At 53.7% G+C, this 15,227-nt stretch overlaps 2 protein-coding genes across 2 annotated transcripts; one reads left to right on the plus strand and one right to left on the minus strand.

Annotated features, from left to right (window-relative positions):
- The first annotated feature begins 3,906 nt into the window (after positions 1–3,906).
- Positions 3,907–10,000, plus strand: GAL3ST4 (galactose-3-O-sulfotransferase 4). The gene is made up of 4 exons (XM_426689.6): positions 3,907–3,935; positions 6,234–6,344; positions 7,037–7,964; positions 8,609–10,000. Exons 1-4 carry the CDS (start codon positions 3,907–3,909, stop codon positions 9,503–9,505), a joined length of 1,965 nt encoding a protein of 654 aa, XP_426689.4. The 3' UTR covers positions 9,506–10,000.
- Positions 10,001–10,799: 799 nt separating this feature from the next.
- On the minus strand, positions 10,800–12,710 carry AQP12A (aquaporin 12A). The gene is made up of 3 exons (NM_001109679.3): positions 12,048–12,710; positions 11,720–11,836; positions 10,800–11,590 (listed from the first exon to the last, which is right to left on the minus strand). Exons 1-3 carry the CDS (start codon positions 12,649–12,651, stop codon positions 11,412–11,414), a joined length of 900 nt encoding a protein of 299 aa, NP_001103149.2. The 5' UTR covers positions 12,652–12,710; the 3' UTR covers positions 10,800–11,411.
- Positions 12,711–15,227: the final 2,517 nt, after the last annotated feature.

The following is a 15,227-nucleotide window of genomic DNA, read 5'->3' on the forward strand; positions in this document are numbered from 1 at the left end:
TGGGGAAAGTCGTGTCAAAATTATCGTGGGCTGTTTCAAGAATACGTCCGTCTGGAAACTGGTCTGAAAAGCAAACAAAGCTGCACAAAGACTTTGTTGTTGGGGGGGGGGGGGGGGAAGCTGTTTCCCCCACTGGGATTTTGCAGGACGGATTGCAGACCTAGGAAAGCCCCAGGTCATGGTGTCCCCCCTTTATGGTGCTTCTGGGACACACCTGACCCATATCACTGCTGCCCCCCCTAAGAGCAGCAAGCTTCAGGATGCCGGGGTACAAACGGGTTGGTCAAAGTGACCACAGGTAGGCAGATATGATGCAGGCATGTCCTCGCTTTGGTAAAGCACATACAAAAAGGAAAGAAATAAAGAGAGGGGAAAAAATGATACCAAAAACGATGAAAGCAGGGGCAGCCTTACAGCAGGCAGGACTCAGACACACTCCTCAGATTCAGGATAATGAAGACCTCATGGCATTCCTCAAGAGTATGGCTTCCTGCACCAGCTCAGGTTGTGCTTTTGTGCCTGGAAAAGGCAGGTCCCGCACAGCACATCCCTTAGCCACAGCTTGGCAATGTCTTGCTGGTGGGAGGAGGCATGGGACAGCTGGAAACCATAGGACTAAGGCCCAAACCAAGAGATAAAAATGGGTTTAAGGCTGTCCCAACGGGCTGCTGGGGTAGACAGAATGGGAAGCACAGGTGCTGTGGTGACAGACTACAGAAAATACAAGCTGGTGGCCATCTCAAGTGAAGATGCCGTCCCAGTTGAATAACGGATGTATTTTCTGCAACTCCTCCTTGTGGGATCAACCTCCAGCTCTCTGAAGTACCTGAATGGGGCAAGGGAACAACAACCTCAAGCCAGGTACCTCCAACTTCAGGCACTTCAGTAACGTTACTCCTGTCCCCTCCTAAGAGAAGTCTAACTCCAGGCATTGCTTCTCTGTAGCAGTCTGATGATGCTTTTCCCTCTTCAGGGCATTTAAGGAGGGCCAACCACTTCTTTTCAATAAAAACAGGGTTTTATTATTATTATTATTATTTATTTTGCACATGTTCTGCTTTGACTTTAAAGTAAGAAGCCACTTCCAGCAGGTGCTCCACCACTCTCCATTCCCTGCTAAGGAAAGCTCTGCGGGCCACTTCCACCCCAGGAAGCCCCCAGCCCCCGTGTGCAGTGCTCATCTTCATTCTTTCTGGCCAACCTGGAATGGTAAAAACACCTTCTTGACCAGCTCTGCCACGTTCTGCAGCAACACTTGGCTCTTCTTTCCTTGGAAACCATCCCACCACTGATACTGGTGTTGCCTCTTCAAGCAGCCAGACGTTCTCTTCTGTTTAGGGAGGTAAAATCACAATGGACCATGAGCTCCATGTTAGGCAGGCATTGGTGCTTGTTTGCAAGGAACCACCAGAGTGCCTTTTCCAAAAACCAGGCAAAGTCTCAAAAGACATTTCCTCATCTGCCCTGGGACTGCAGTGCTGGCCTTTCTCCCACTTCTTGCTTTCACAGCACCATAACAGCATCCCAGCTGGAGGGCAAAGCTTTGCTACTCCTTCTGTTGAGCCTGGAAATCCATTGCTTACTCTCCAGCTTTGCAACAAGACCCATGCCAGCTGCTCCACCGTATCTCAAAACCGCACCCTTCCAAACACATTGGCCTCATTGTGAAGGGGAAGGAGAGCAAGATTGGTCATCAGCACTTGATAAAACCTGGGTCTGAGGAAAATGAAAAGGTCCTTTCAGACTTCGTCTGTTTGTTTGAAGAGGATATGAGTAGTGCCTTAGGCTTGTCTGGCCTCCTTACGTATTACTGATGCACCTCAGAGCTCTAGAGAATAGTGGGAGGCTTGTGGGATGCCCTCACTGAGCGCCCAGCAATGCTTGCTGAATGGTCCAGCTCCAGAAGATGGAAATCCCAGCTTGGGTCCCCCCTGCTCTCCACCAGAGCAGCGGTCACCTTCCCACACATTGCTGCTCACCCTAACTGCAGGTGTAGGCTAGCAAATGGATCAGAGATGCCTGCCTTGCCAACTAAGATGCAACATACCCATAACCCTGGAAGAAACCTACCAGCATTCCCCGTAGCCCAGCCCAGCAGAGCAGATGGCTTTCTCTTTGGTGTTTCTGTTCCACAGATGCATAGCCATGACAAGGAAAGAGGCTGCACAGCAGCAAAGAGGAATAGAGATAGAGGAGGTCCTGATCAGGATGACAGCCCCGAACTGGAACTCCCATGAGGTCCCCATCCATGGACAGATAGCTTTGTCCTTAGGGAAACAGCTGAGCTGAGCAGCAGCAAATCCCACAAGTGACAATCCAGGAAGAACAAACACCCCAACAGGAGCAGGATCAACCCTGGACACCCTCACGTTCATGAGCCTCTCCTCCCATTGTGTCCGTACGGATGCTCCCAGGAATGGGTACCCCATTCCCTGCAGCAGTAAGATCTCTCCCATGGTCCTGCCTGGGGATGCTTGCAGACCCTACAGCAACATGGCTCCCTAGATGGGCTCAACCATCTCAGATCGCATGAGGAGAGGAGAGAAGCTCCATCCCTCCATCCAGAGTTCCCAATAGCAGTAGTGAGTTTGATCCACACACCCAGCAAGCTAGCCCTCAGCTCTCACCTGGCCCCAAGCTCCGAGATAAGCTGCCGGCCCGTCAGATAGCAGGAGCACAGGATGGGTGGAGAACGCAGCAGCCCTACAGCAAACTTGTGGTTTCGATGAGGTGAACGGGGAGAGGCAGCGCTTGCCTGTGCCAGGGAGAGGCAACAGGAGGGGGAAGGGAGCAAGCTGGGCCCCTCTGTCCCTAAAGAACAAGGCGTTGGCCAGAAGGGACCTCAGACAGGTCTGTCTGCCTCTCCCTGAGACACGTGGCCACAGGAGAGGGGATAACACATTCCACCCTTATGATACACATTCTCCACTCCCACCACTACCCCAAGTGTTTGGTGGCCAAACACAAACAGCATCTGGTCCTGCTGCCTGGGCTCAGGTCCCAGGATCGGGGCTGTGTCCTTGCTGGTGCTGTGTGGGATGCTGGGGTGAGCCCTGAAGGGAAAGGGTACAGAGGAAAAACTGCTGAAAAGGGAGGAGGACCTGGAGTTTTGTCATGGAAGAGAACCTCCTGGTTCTCCTTTGTCTCGCACTGCATTGCATTCTTGCATTGTCCACCAGCCAGCAAGAAGCTGACCCAGTGCTGTACTGGTACTGGGAGGCACTGACTTCTAAGCAAGGGTGTCCAGATGTTGGTCATTCTGGCACAGCACAGTCCTGGTATGGAGGGTGAGGATCTCAGGAGGAACACAGGAGGCCAGGCTGGAGCAGGGATGAGCAGGGTGACCTCCAAGCCGTGCAGACACAACCCAGTCTGCACAGGATCTCCCCGCAGTACAGACACAGAGATCATATCACTACAGCGGTTTTCAGCGGCAAGGACTTACGAGCAAGCTGTGTCTGCCCTCAACTTTGCCAACAAGGCAAGGACATGAGATGGGGAAAAGAGGAGCAAAGATCAATCTCAAAGAGCAGGGCAGGAGGATACGACGGGAGAAAACAGAGCATCAGCAGTCCTGGATGAGACCAAGCAGGGCAGCAGGGACACAAACACAGGTGGCACCACCACTCCTACCCTACCATCCCCTGTCAGCCCGCCCATCGCCCACCGAGGTGCAAAGCATTGCTTGAGGGCCACCACAGCCCCCAAGGCTGGCTGAGCAAATTGCCGCCAGCCAGAGCAGAGCCGGGGGCAGGCGCTGCAGAGCAGGGCACCGGAGGGACGGCACCCAGGGAGGGGCCACCAGATGCAGGCACACAAGCCAGGCTCCGCGTGTTTGCTCTCCCAGACTCTCCGCGCTAACCCCGACGGCAAGCACCCGCTGCTCGGCCGCGGCTGCAGCTCACCATGCTGAAATTCAGAAGGTACCTGATCACGTAAGTGGAATTTTATCTATTAATTACGGCGTTATCTCCTTCAGCACTGGTTGTACTCTACCCAGAGGTCACGTCCTTGCAGTGCCTCCGTGCTGAGGAACGGCTGGAGATGGAAGTAGTGGTGGGAATGGTTAAACGTGGGGAAGTTTGGGGCGACAGCATGTTCTCTTCCAGCGAAGCCCCAAGCGCAGCATTTCTCCCACGTGCTAGGCTGGAAAACCATCTCCTGAAAGGCCCTGTGATGCTGTTTGCAAACAGCAAACCCAATGAACGCACCCAGAGTAAGGTGGGCTCCTGGGGAGGCTCCGTTTTGGAGAGATGGGTGAGGAGCAGCCTGGATGAGGTTGGACATGGGGGCAGTGCCCATGGGCAGCCCTCCTGCTGGGAGAGAGCACTCCCCATGCACCTACAGCATACACACTGCAGCCCTGTGTGTCCCATTCTATCCTGGTTTTGCTGCCTTTAGCGCAGCTCCTCAGCATCTCCACTGCCACAGCTCCTCCTTCCTCACTCTGTGCTCCTTGATCCCGAGCAACCAGCCTGGAGGAAGCACCCTGCCTTGGTGCGAGCCCAATCAGACTGGAAATGGCCACAACGCGTGGCACATTTGAGACCACTTGCTTGGTCACCTCCAAAAAGGCAGCCGGCTCAGAGCCCAGAACCTTTCACAGGAATGGTGAAAGTTTGCTACCACCTGGGGAGCACCGTGGGAGCAAACCCAGAAGTAACTCTGCATGAAGCACACATGCATGAGCAGCACCGCTTGCAAGGAAGCACTGCACTGCTGCAGCATCACCAAACCTGCTGTTCCAGATGGCATCAAACCTGTTGAAGCATCTGGAATTTAGTCTGTGATCCACAGCCAGTGACTTCTGCCTCTTCATTTTTGGTGCTCAGACCCACACCTGAGCCAGGTGTTTCTGCTCTTACTGAGCTCCTGCATGGCCCCAGACAATGAGGTGCCCATGGATACCTGCAGGTTGTCACCAGGTTTTGGAGAGGCTGTGTTGGTGGCAGATAGCTCACTCACCATGCTCGTAATCACATGTCTTCTCTCAGGTTTTGCAGTCCTAAATGCTTTAGATATTAACAACATCCCTGAAGCTTATCATTTCAACCCAGTGAGCTGAGATCCAAGCAGAACCGTGCCTTTGTCTGAAGCAGTGCACAACCACTGGAAGCAAATTACAATTAGTCACAACACTTGATATTTTTTTTTCTGGAACAAAGCTGGGTTTTAATGGCAAACCCAAATCAGTGGGATGCACGTGGTCACTTCAAGGTCTGTGTCTGTCACCACCAGTCACTGGAGCAGGGAGGGCACACAGCACCCCTCTCCCAGCAGCTCTGGGACCAGCAGGTCTGTGCACAGCTCCAAACCCCTCATCCAAAACTGCCCACTGTTAAAGGATGTGGGCAGTGTTGAAGAATGAGGATTAGAGGGCAGCTTCTGAGTGCCTTCATCTTACCTCCCTGGAACCCTCCATTCCCCGCTCAGCAGAGACCACAAAGCAGCACACAGCCTCTCCAGCATCTTTCCCACTCACAGCAGAGGATTCAACCAGGTCCTCAGCACAAACCAGCCCTCATTACGAAACGACAGGTCCCCAGGTAGTCATCAGCAGAAACACAGTGCAAACTGATCCCTTCTCCAGGAAGCTCAGCCCTCCGCCTGCTCCACTGATGCCCCGTTGGTAAGGTTAGCATCGAGATCCAACTCCCCCAAGCCCTGTGAGCAGCACAAAAAGGCTTTCCAGGACCTGTGGGTGCCCACGCTCAATGTGGCCCCATAGCAGAGCTCAGCAGGAGCCGAGAGAAACGGAGGGTAGAGAAGTAACGGCTTCTCCTCTTTGTTTGTATAGAAAGGGACCAGACATCTCCCAGCCAGGCAGGGCTGAGTGTGAGCAACGCCTGCTCCCGTTGTTAAAGCCGTGCTGGCAAGGCATCCCTGAGCAGCCAAGCGACTTTACGGTTATCACTGTTTACCTTTTGGTGCGATATCTGTGTCCTGGCTGGAAATTTCCACTAGGCTCCACTGCTCGAGCACAGCTGTCGACGTTCATTGGTTATCGCTGTTTCGACACCTCTTCCACCCATGGAAAATGACCTTATCTTAAAGCTAAATAAAAACAAATAAAAAAATAAACAAGAGACAACTCATTTCTGGTGGGTGTCTTGAGGAAGCTTGAGGTGTCTTCTCGTGGAAGCCTTGAGGTCTCTTTTCCCTCTGCCTTGTGCCTAGTGTATTTCTTCCCCCACATGATGCAATGAGTGGTCTCAAGGTCTGCTTCCCTGCAGGAACCTGAAGGCAATATACAGGTGCCAACCAGGTCGGCTCTGGGTCTCCTTCAGCCTCCTCATCCTCCTCATGGTCTCGTTTCAAGTTGTGGAGAAGCTGCAGCCTACCAGGTATGTCCCAGATAGAAGGGCAAACCTGTGCCTCACTCTCCAGCCCTTCACCAATGGCTGATAGGGGTTAAAACACACCCAACCAAGAGCACAGGAAAATCTGGGTGGGAAACAGCCCAAGTGGGGCTCTCTCATCCAACCCCTGCACCCTGCTCAGAGCTGAGCCCTCTTCTGGGATCAAACAAGGCTGCTCCAGGCTTTGCTTGCCTGGCCTCAGAACTTTGCAGGATGCAGGCTTTGCTCCTTTCCTCCTGTGCAGCAGGCTATGGCAATGTTGATGTTGAAAGTCCTTCACATCCTGCATCCACCCCGACCTGCCCAGCTGGTCATGCTGTATGGTCAAGCTCTACATCCAGCAGCAGTGCTGCCCACCTCTAATAGAGAAAGAGGAGCATTGCTTTGGGATGGCTGCAGAGGAGCTGCCCTCCTTGCATGCTCCCTCCTTCCCCTGCCCCCTTGAGTTGATTACCAGCAGCCCCACTGCCATAGGACTGGTGGCTGCTCTTCCTGCAGTGGGCAGGAGAAGCTCCCCACGCACTTATGGAGAACAGAGGAGGGCAGGGCAATTCCCAGGCAGAAGAAAACAGTTAGAGCAGCCTGGCCGTTGCCCCAGCTCAGTCCAGCAGCACACTCAGTGCTCCCAGTAGGGATCCCACACCTCCTGCTGCTGGTTCATCTTCACCCTGTTGCAGGAACTGTCACTGTGAGCTGGAGCGTGCTCTGCAGCAGACCACAGACCACAGCCAGGAGAGCCCTGACTACGTCCTCCAGACCCACATCCCACCAAGGGAGGATGATCACCCATACAGGCAGAGGAAGGCTGTGCTGGAGCCTGCTGAGAACACACAGGATGGTTTCCAGATGCATTTGTACTACAGACAGGTGACACCACGGGAGAGCAGTCCGGACAGACAAGAGCGGCACTGGGCTTGGCAGCCTACAGAGAACAGCAACAAGATGAAAGCCTATCTTTCAGCCCAGCAGCTGAAATCCCAGCTCTCCAGCCCCAGAAAAGCAACCAGAGGGGATATATTTCCAGGTGTTCCTGAAAGTGCCGCCACAGCTCTGGGAGATACTGCTGACGGTGTCCTCTTCACAAGCAGCATTGCTGCAGAGGAGCACAAGAAAACAACATCACCCCAGATGATGGGGGTGACACTGCAGAGCCCACCTCAGCATCAAGCCATGGGTTCTCCACCCCGACCTTGGGTTGACTCAGTCAAACACACCGTGCTCGGTACAGCTCAGCTCCTGAGGGCAGATGACTTCTACAGGACAGAGCTGGAGAGAGGACTGCTCCCGAGCTGGGCAGAAATCTCTACAGATGAGATGGCCCTTGGGGATGGCGGGCAGGTAGAAGACGTCTTCTTTCAGAAAGTGTGCAAGCCCAAAACCAACATCGTTTTCCTGAAGGTCCACAAGAGCGCCAGCAGCACCGTCATGAACATCCTCTTCCGCTTTGGTGAGATGCACAACCTCACCTTCGCCTTCCCGCTCAGGGGCGGCCACCAGCTCTTCTACCCGCACCACTTCATGGCGAGGTTCGTGCAGGGCTTCTCCCCGGGGAAGCCTCCTCAGTTCAACATACTGTGCCACCACATGCGCTTCCTGCGGCCGGAGGTAAGGGGCACAGCCTGCGGGCCTTGGGAGTGGGGCAGGAGCGAGGTGGGGCACCAGGAAAGCACAGAGGCGTTCAAAGATCATACAATCATAGAATGGCTTGAGTTGGAAGGGACCTCAAAGACCATCTAGTTCCAACCCCCTGCCATGGGCTGAGTCACCAACTGCTAGATCAAGGACCAGATCAGGCTCCTTATGGCCTCATCCAACCCCGTCTTGAACACCTCCAGGGTTGGGGCATCCACAGCTTCTCTGGGCAGACTGTGCCAGGGCCTCTCAGTGCAAAACCTCCTCCTGACCTCTAATCTAAGTTTCCCCTCCTTTAGTTTAAAATTGTTTCCCCCTATTCTTCACTATCTACCTGTGTAAAGAGTTGATTTTCCTCCCGTTCATAATCTCCCTTCAAACAATGGAAGGCCATAATAAGATCCCCCTGCAGCCTTCTCTTCTCCAGCCTGAACAAGCCCATCTCCATCAGCCTGTCTTTGTAGAAGAAGCACTCCAGCCCTCTGAGCATCTTCATGGCCCTCCTTGTGCATCTCCTGAGGGCTTCTGTAGACAAACTTGAAACCATTTCTGCTTTTCCAGCAAGCAGGTCCCTTCACCCTTCCTTGCCTTTAAAACTCCATTTTTCCCTTCCGCAGGTACAGAAAGTGGTGCCCAGCACAGCCGTCTACTTCTCCATCCTGAGGAACCCCGTGCAGCTCATGGAGTCCTCCTTCGTGTACTACAAGGGCACGTCGGCCTTCTCCCGCGCCCGCAGCCTGGAGGAGTTCCTCAGCCAGCCCTACCGCTTCTACAACCCCACGGCTGGGGACAGCCATTACGCCAGGAACCTCATGACGTTTGACTTTGGCTTCAACCCTGACGCGCAGGTCACAGCCAAGAGGGTGAACTTAATGCTGAGGGCCATCGAGGCATCCTTCGACTTGCTGCTCATCTCCGAGTACTTCGACGAGTCCATGGTGCTGCTGAAGGAGACGCTGTGCTGGGACCTGGACAGCGTTGTGTCCTTCCCACTCAACAGCAGGGACAGCAGCACCAGGTCCCCGCTTTCTAGCATCACAGCTGAGAAGATAAAGGCCTGGAACAGGCTAGACTGGGAAATCTACACCCACTTCAATAGGACCTTTTGGGAGAGGGTCGAGCGGGACATCGGGAGGGAGCGCCTGTGGCGAGAGGTCAGGGCACTGCGGCAGAGACGAGCCGAGCTGGCGAGGACCTGCCTGCAAGGGACGGGCAGCGTAGGCCCAAAGGACATCAAGGACTCCTCCCTGAGGCCGCTGCAATATGGCAACGCCAGGATCTTGGGCTATAACATCAAGCAGGGCTTGGACGAGGCGACGGAGCACATGTGCCGGCGCCTGGTGACCCCAGAGCTGCAGTACAGCACTGCTCTCTACAAGAAGCAGTTCCCCCCAAATCCCCCACAGAACACCCCCCAGAGGCCCCTCCAGAAGCCCCCTCAGCTCACTCCCTCACTGCAGGGAATGCAGCAGGGTAAAGCCTTGCGGTACAGGCTGAAGGGCACCCGGCACTGAGCCCCCATCCCGGCCTCGTTCTCCAGCTCCCTCCGCTGAGGACGGCTGACCATCCACCCCCGGGTTCTTGGGTTGCTGCTGCCCTGGTGCAGCCCAGGTGGGATGTGAGGTCTGCAGAGGTCCTGCCACCCCTGACTACCAGAGCCCCTAGAGCAGGCCCCACAGTGGGCCCTAAGGGCTTACCTTGCTGTGATGCCTCTGGGGTCACTCCTGAGCCAGCAAGGATGAACCTCAGCCTCCGCAGGAGGAGGGGATGCAGGGGACAAGGAGGATGGCAGCACTGGGGCCGCTTGTCCCACGGTGAGAGGACTCAGCAGGAATGGGACAACAAGCTGTGTGATGCCAGGAGGCAAAACAGGCTGCAGCTGGAGGTGGTGAGGGGTCAGGCTGTCCATCAGGGCTGCAGGGCTTCATTTTCACCTCGGGGATGCTTCTGTCTGTCCAGCTGCATCTCTCCTCCACCGCGCCTCAGTGCTGGGAGAGCAGCCTCTTAATTAAAACCAACAGTGTTCACTGTCACTCCTATTAAACTCCCCTTCATTACGGTAGATGACCTCAGCAGCCCAACAAAAAGACAGCTCCGTGGGAAAAACAAAAGCGTTGCATGAGCATCTCTGTGCCAGACATCCCAGCCCTTACTGCTTGAAGCAGCTCTAGGAGTGCTCCATGCTCTGCCCAGGGAAAAATATACAAGCATCAGTCACGGTGAGGTCAGTCACAAAGAAGAAGCAGGACCAGCAAATCAGTTTGGACAAGAAATGAACCCCAACCCTAAAAGCTTTCTCAGAGCCTTGATGGCTTTGCTCTAGGCTCCATAGCTTAGATCTGAAATAACCCCAGAACAAATCAGGATTTCTCATCTTGAACAAAATGGAGAAATCCTGAAAATGCCCCATTTTCTGCACACCTTCTAAACCGAAAGATGTTCAGAAAAAAAATTGGCGGAGGATCTGAGTTCCCCACATCCAATTGGACAGGGAAACTTGAGGGCCTCTGTGTCCACCAGGAGGGGAGGGGAGGGCACACCGCACACCTGGGTACCAAACACACAGCTGTCACCATCACTGCAGTCGGGTTCCACTTCATTACTCTGATTGCATCTCAGCTAATCAGGGCTGGGTCCTGCCTGCTGCTGAAGGCAGGGGCTGGTCTCCTTCAGCCCATGCTTGGGCTCCCATGGAGGTCACCAGGAATTCCACATCCAGAGAGTCTGTGCTGGGAAGGAAAAAAAAATCTCCCTCCCTCCTCCCCAAGCAGATTTCCTCAGTCTCTGAAGGAATGGACACCACTCACCTCAGTGGCAATTGCAACATTTATTTCACAGGGTGCTGTGTTAGCAGGGGCATTTCACAGTCACATAGAGCAGCCCAGGGCTGGAGCTGGCGGGGGTCTGCATGCAACCACCCACCTGCACCACATACCAGAGCCACATATTTAAACCAAAGACACTTTATGAACCCATTATTGTCACCTTGCAGCTCCCCAGCTGCATGCAAAACACAGGCTAAGCATCGCATCGGGAGAGCAGGGCGTGCTGTGCCCTGCTGCTGTGAATTTCAGAGCATTTTAAGCCCTTCTCCCTGAGCTGTGCGATTTGGGGACCTCAGTTGAACTCAAATAATGCCAAACATTATAGTTAGCCTCCTCCTCATCCCAAGTCTCCAAGACTTATTACACTTTTCATGGCTGTAAGAGACACAGAGAGATTATTTCAAACGTGGCATGATGCAAGCACCTGGGAGTTGCCCAAGCGTGCCCACGCAATGCTCCTGAGCTTCTGCAAGCTTCCTGCGTGCACCAGACAACCAGTAATTTCTGCAAACACATTTGTTTTCCCCCCCACGACCAGCGTTGCAGGCTTGGGTGTGCAAAATGCTCCGTGCCAGAACTGCTCCCAGCAGAGCGCTCAGGCACGAGGCGCTGGGTTGCTCTTCTCCCCTTTCCCCTTCTGCTGCTGTTCTCCATCTTCTGCATGCATCACCCTGGCCTTGGGTATCTTGTATTTGCTCTTCTGGCCATACAGCAGGTTTTTTTGGAAGAACCTTGGGATGTTGCCTTGGTAGAGCAAGAGGGCGGCGAGCATCCCTGAAATGAGAGAGCGCCTTCTTATGTGCATGCACCTTCACTATGCGAGGTTTACGGTGACCCAGAAGGGCTGTCAGCCCTTTGCTGGGAAGCATTTGGATGGTGGGACATGCCCCTGACACAGCTCACCTGCGAGGGGCCCCAGCCAGTACACCTGGATGTAGTCCTGCAGGCTGCTCCCCGCGCACAGAAAGGTGCTGGCGGTGGCCAGGGCAGGGTTGAAGAAGGCTCCCGTGGCCGGCGCAGCTGCATGGGGAGGAAAGCAGGGCTGTCAGCATCCTCCCGTGTGCCAACACATCGCCTGCTGCCCAGACACCCTAACCTGCCATTCACCTCAAAGTAATTAGAAAACAAACATTGCAGCAGTCATCCCCTCTCAGCTCGAGCCCTGGAGAAGGGAAGAGAGGCTGCTCCTCCCCATAAACCAGGCTGCAGGGGAAGGAAGAGGTGCACTCACCTACGTAGGTCAGGAAGGTGACAGTGGCTGCCAGGACAGGCACCCGGCACACAGCAGGGCTGCGGCGCACCCTGAGGAGGATGAGGTGGAAGAAAAAAGAGCAGGCAGCCTCCACCAGAGCTCCAAGGTGGGGGGATGTGCGGATGGAGGAGCTGCACTCAGAAGCCATCAGGTTCTGGATGAGGTGGAGCTGTGTCAGCTCCCAGGACCAGTAGAGTTTGGTGAGGGCCCAGCCCATCCCCGCGCCCACACACTGGGCCAGTAGTTTGGCCACGGTGGCCACGAGGCTGCATTCAAAGAGAAGGAATTCCTGGAGAGAGACGGTGGGGTTGGCGGCTGCTCCATTTGCGCAGGCGGCGTGAACCGCGAAGAGGAGGAAGAGCAGAGTCAGGACCACGTCTGGACTGAGGCCGCCCCACGGGCCGATCTCCAGCAGCATCCTCAGCTCCAGGCAGCCCGAGCACAGCTGCAGTGAGCCAGCCAGCTCCGCAGCCAGGCACACCAACAGCCCCGGGGCCAGCAGCCTCTTGGAGAGCCGCCTGAATGCCTCGCACGTGCCAAGCACCAGGAAGAAAAAGGCGATGGAAACGTTCAGGCCGGCCATAGCGAAAGGCACACGAGGGAGAGAGCCACGCAGCTTTCAGCCCCCGGGGAGGAGCAGAAAAGCCTCCAAGCCCCTTTTATAAGGCCGTACAAAAGCAAACGTGGCACCTGCCCAGCGGCCGGGAGGCTTTGGGAAACACCACACATGCGAGCTGCAGGAGGCATGGGGACAAGTGCTGCCCAGAGCTGCCCTGGTCTTCCAAAATGTTGCTTCCCATCCTTTCCTCCTGCTTCCAGCATCCAGCTCTGCCTGCCACTGTGCCATTTACCAAGCACTGGGATGCAGCTCAGCTATTTAAGGCTGCCAGCACACACCCCTGCTCCCCAATAAGTGCCTCTTCCAGGCTACTTCTTCAGGTCTCTTCCAAAAAAGAAAAAAAATTCTTGGTTCGCCAACTGTATTTTTAACCAGAACTGGAGCAAAGCTGACTCCACGCTTTCCCTGCACCTCTGTTTAGGGTGTCCAGGGGCTCAGCGAAGCCCTCCTTCAGCCAACACGAGAGCCTGGCTGGCATACTCTCCCCTGTCCTTGTCCCCAGCGAGACCTCACAGCGTTTGCTGCTGGCACTGGCCACACTCACTGTGTGCCCACAGGTGGGTTTTACTGGCAGGGACATTTTAGCTTCTTCTGCTGGTTGGGATCTCTCCCAGCTGCACTGGCAGAACTGCTGTCACCATCCAATAATGACAGTGCTTCTTGGGTTCTGCCCACGTTTCCCATTCTGACAGGGGGAACAGCAGCTCACTCCTCACCGACAGCATTCCACAGGGATAAGCACCCCTGTATGACGGGAAGCAATGCTGCTTTCTTTCCTCAGGACATTTATTTCCCCAGGTGCTCACCCAATGGTGGTTTTGGGAAGGTTTCTGGTAAGGGCAGCACACAGTGCTTGCATTGGGAACCTCGGGAAGCCCAACCCCTTGCCAACAGCTTCTCCTCTAAGTCCTCCTGGCCAAAACTGCTGGGCTGTCATCAATCTGCCTCAAAACATATCACCATTTCACTGTTTTTAGCCTATTTCTCCCAACAGAACACAAGTGTGCACCTTTGGCCTAATACAAACACACGTTGCCCAAATACAGGAAGATGAAACATGTTTCAAAAGACTCAAAACTTACTTCTCTTTTTTCTTTTTCTTTTTTTTTTTTTTTTCTTTTGGCTCAGTGAAAATCCTGGCATCTTAAGAGCTGCTCAAAGTATTCAGCACCTATTTCCCATCCAACATCTGTAACTATGGCTGTGGCATATCCTGCAACTGTGCAATGTTTAACTTGGGCTTGAGAGAGCAGCTGGGCATAGTGCCATCAGGCTGCTGTGTCACATCAGCATCTTCTCCTCTGACCTGCAGTTGTACCAAGCTGGATTCATTGCTCACGAGCCCTTCAGAAAGCACCAGGAGCTCAAGCCTGGGCACTGACCCGCGCTGCCTCTGCTCCTCCAGTCCTGTCCTCCCTCCTACTCACTTAATGCATCTCCACATCACTCATTTGGACCTGATGATCTCAGATGTCTTTTCCAATGATTCCAATCTTAATGATGGTATGATTAATTTTCTCGTTAAGTCCAAGGTGTTTCACTAATCAGATCAATAGGGAAATGCGTTTTGAAATGCAGTTACAATGTGCTGGAAGATGTTCTCCATGTTCTCCCTGCAGGCACCAGCTGGTGAGTAGGAAAGGGAAAAAAGCAACGTCACCACTACAGTGGGGGAACAGCAGCATGAGAAGCTTCATCTCCACTGCTCTTCTCCCTTGCCACAGGCTGTAAGGAGAAAAGTTACAATCAAATTCACTGATGTTACTAGTTTGAATTTTCCCCCCTAAAAAGAAAAGTTTCCATCAGGCTGCAGTTCAAAGTAGGGGGAGAAGAGAGCTTTGAGAAACCCTCTTCCTCTGCAGGGTCAATAATTTAGCTGAGCTTGAAACTCACATCCCGTTCCTGCATGACCGAGGTCTGTAAGATACTGCTGGGACAGTTATTTTCACTACAAACAGTCTTCATAGCAAAGTGCCAGTTGCAAAACAAGGAGAAGATGCAGCTGTGCAGGTCGCTGGGAGCAGGCAGAGTGCTGTGCTTGTACACGAGTCCTATGAGCTGCAGCAAAACCCAGTGCTGCTCCTCACAGCACTGCAGGAACTCTCTCTGGAAGTGAAGACCCATTTTGTTTTTCAACCATCCTGTGATTCATCAGCATGCTGCTGGTGTGACCCAAAGAGCTGTGCTGAGCTCTGTGCTTTAATCCACTGCAACTGAACTGCAAGACATCATTTTAACCAACTTTACAGCAAGACTGCGTTGCTTTAACCTGATGCACAGCATTCAAAATATCCCATACACAAAGAACTGATGAAAAAACAATGGGTGGTTGCTGCTTTTACTCTAGGCCACGTGTAAGAAAGTGAAAAGCAAGTTCTTACAATCCTCATTCGGATTTATCAAGCAAGGACAAGGAAGTTTGAACCTGTGCAAACCAAAACCAAGCCAAAATCCTGCTCATCTCGAGGCAACTTAAGCACTGATATCCAGCTGAATTAGTTCTACTAAGCACCTTCTCTCTCCTCCTTTCCTGTCAGCTG

Source organism: Gallus gallus, chromosome 9 (genome assembly GCF_016699485.2).
Source record: "Gallus gallus isolate bGalGal1 chromosome 9, bGalGal1.mat.broiler.GRCg7b, whole genome shotgun sequence".
Classification (NCBI taxonomy): domain Eukaryota; kingdom Metazoa; phylum Chordata; class Aves; order Galliformes; family Phasianidae; genus Gallus; species Gallus gallus.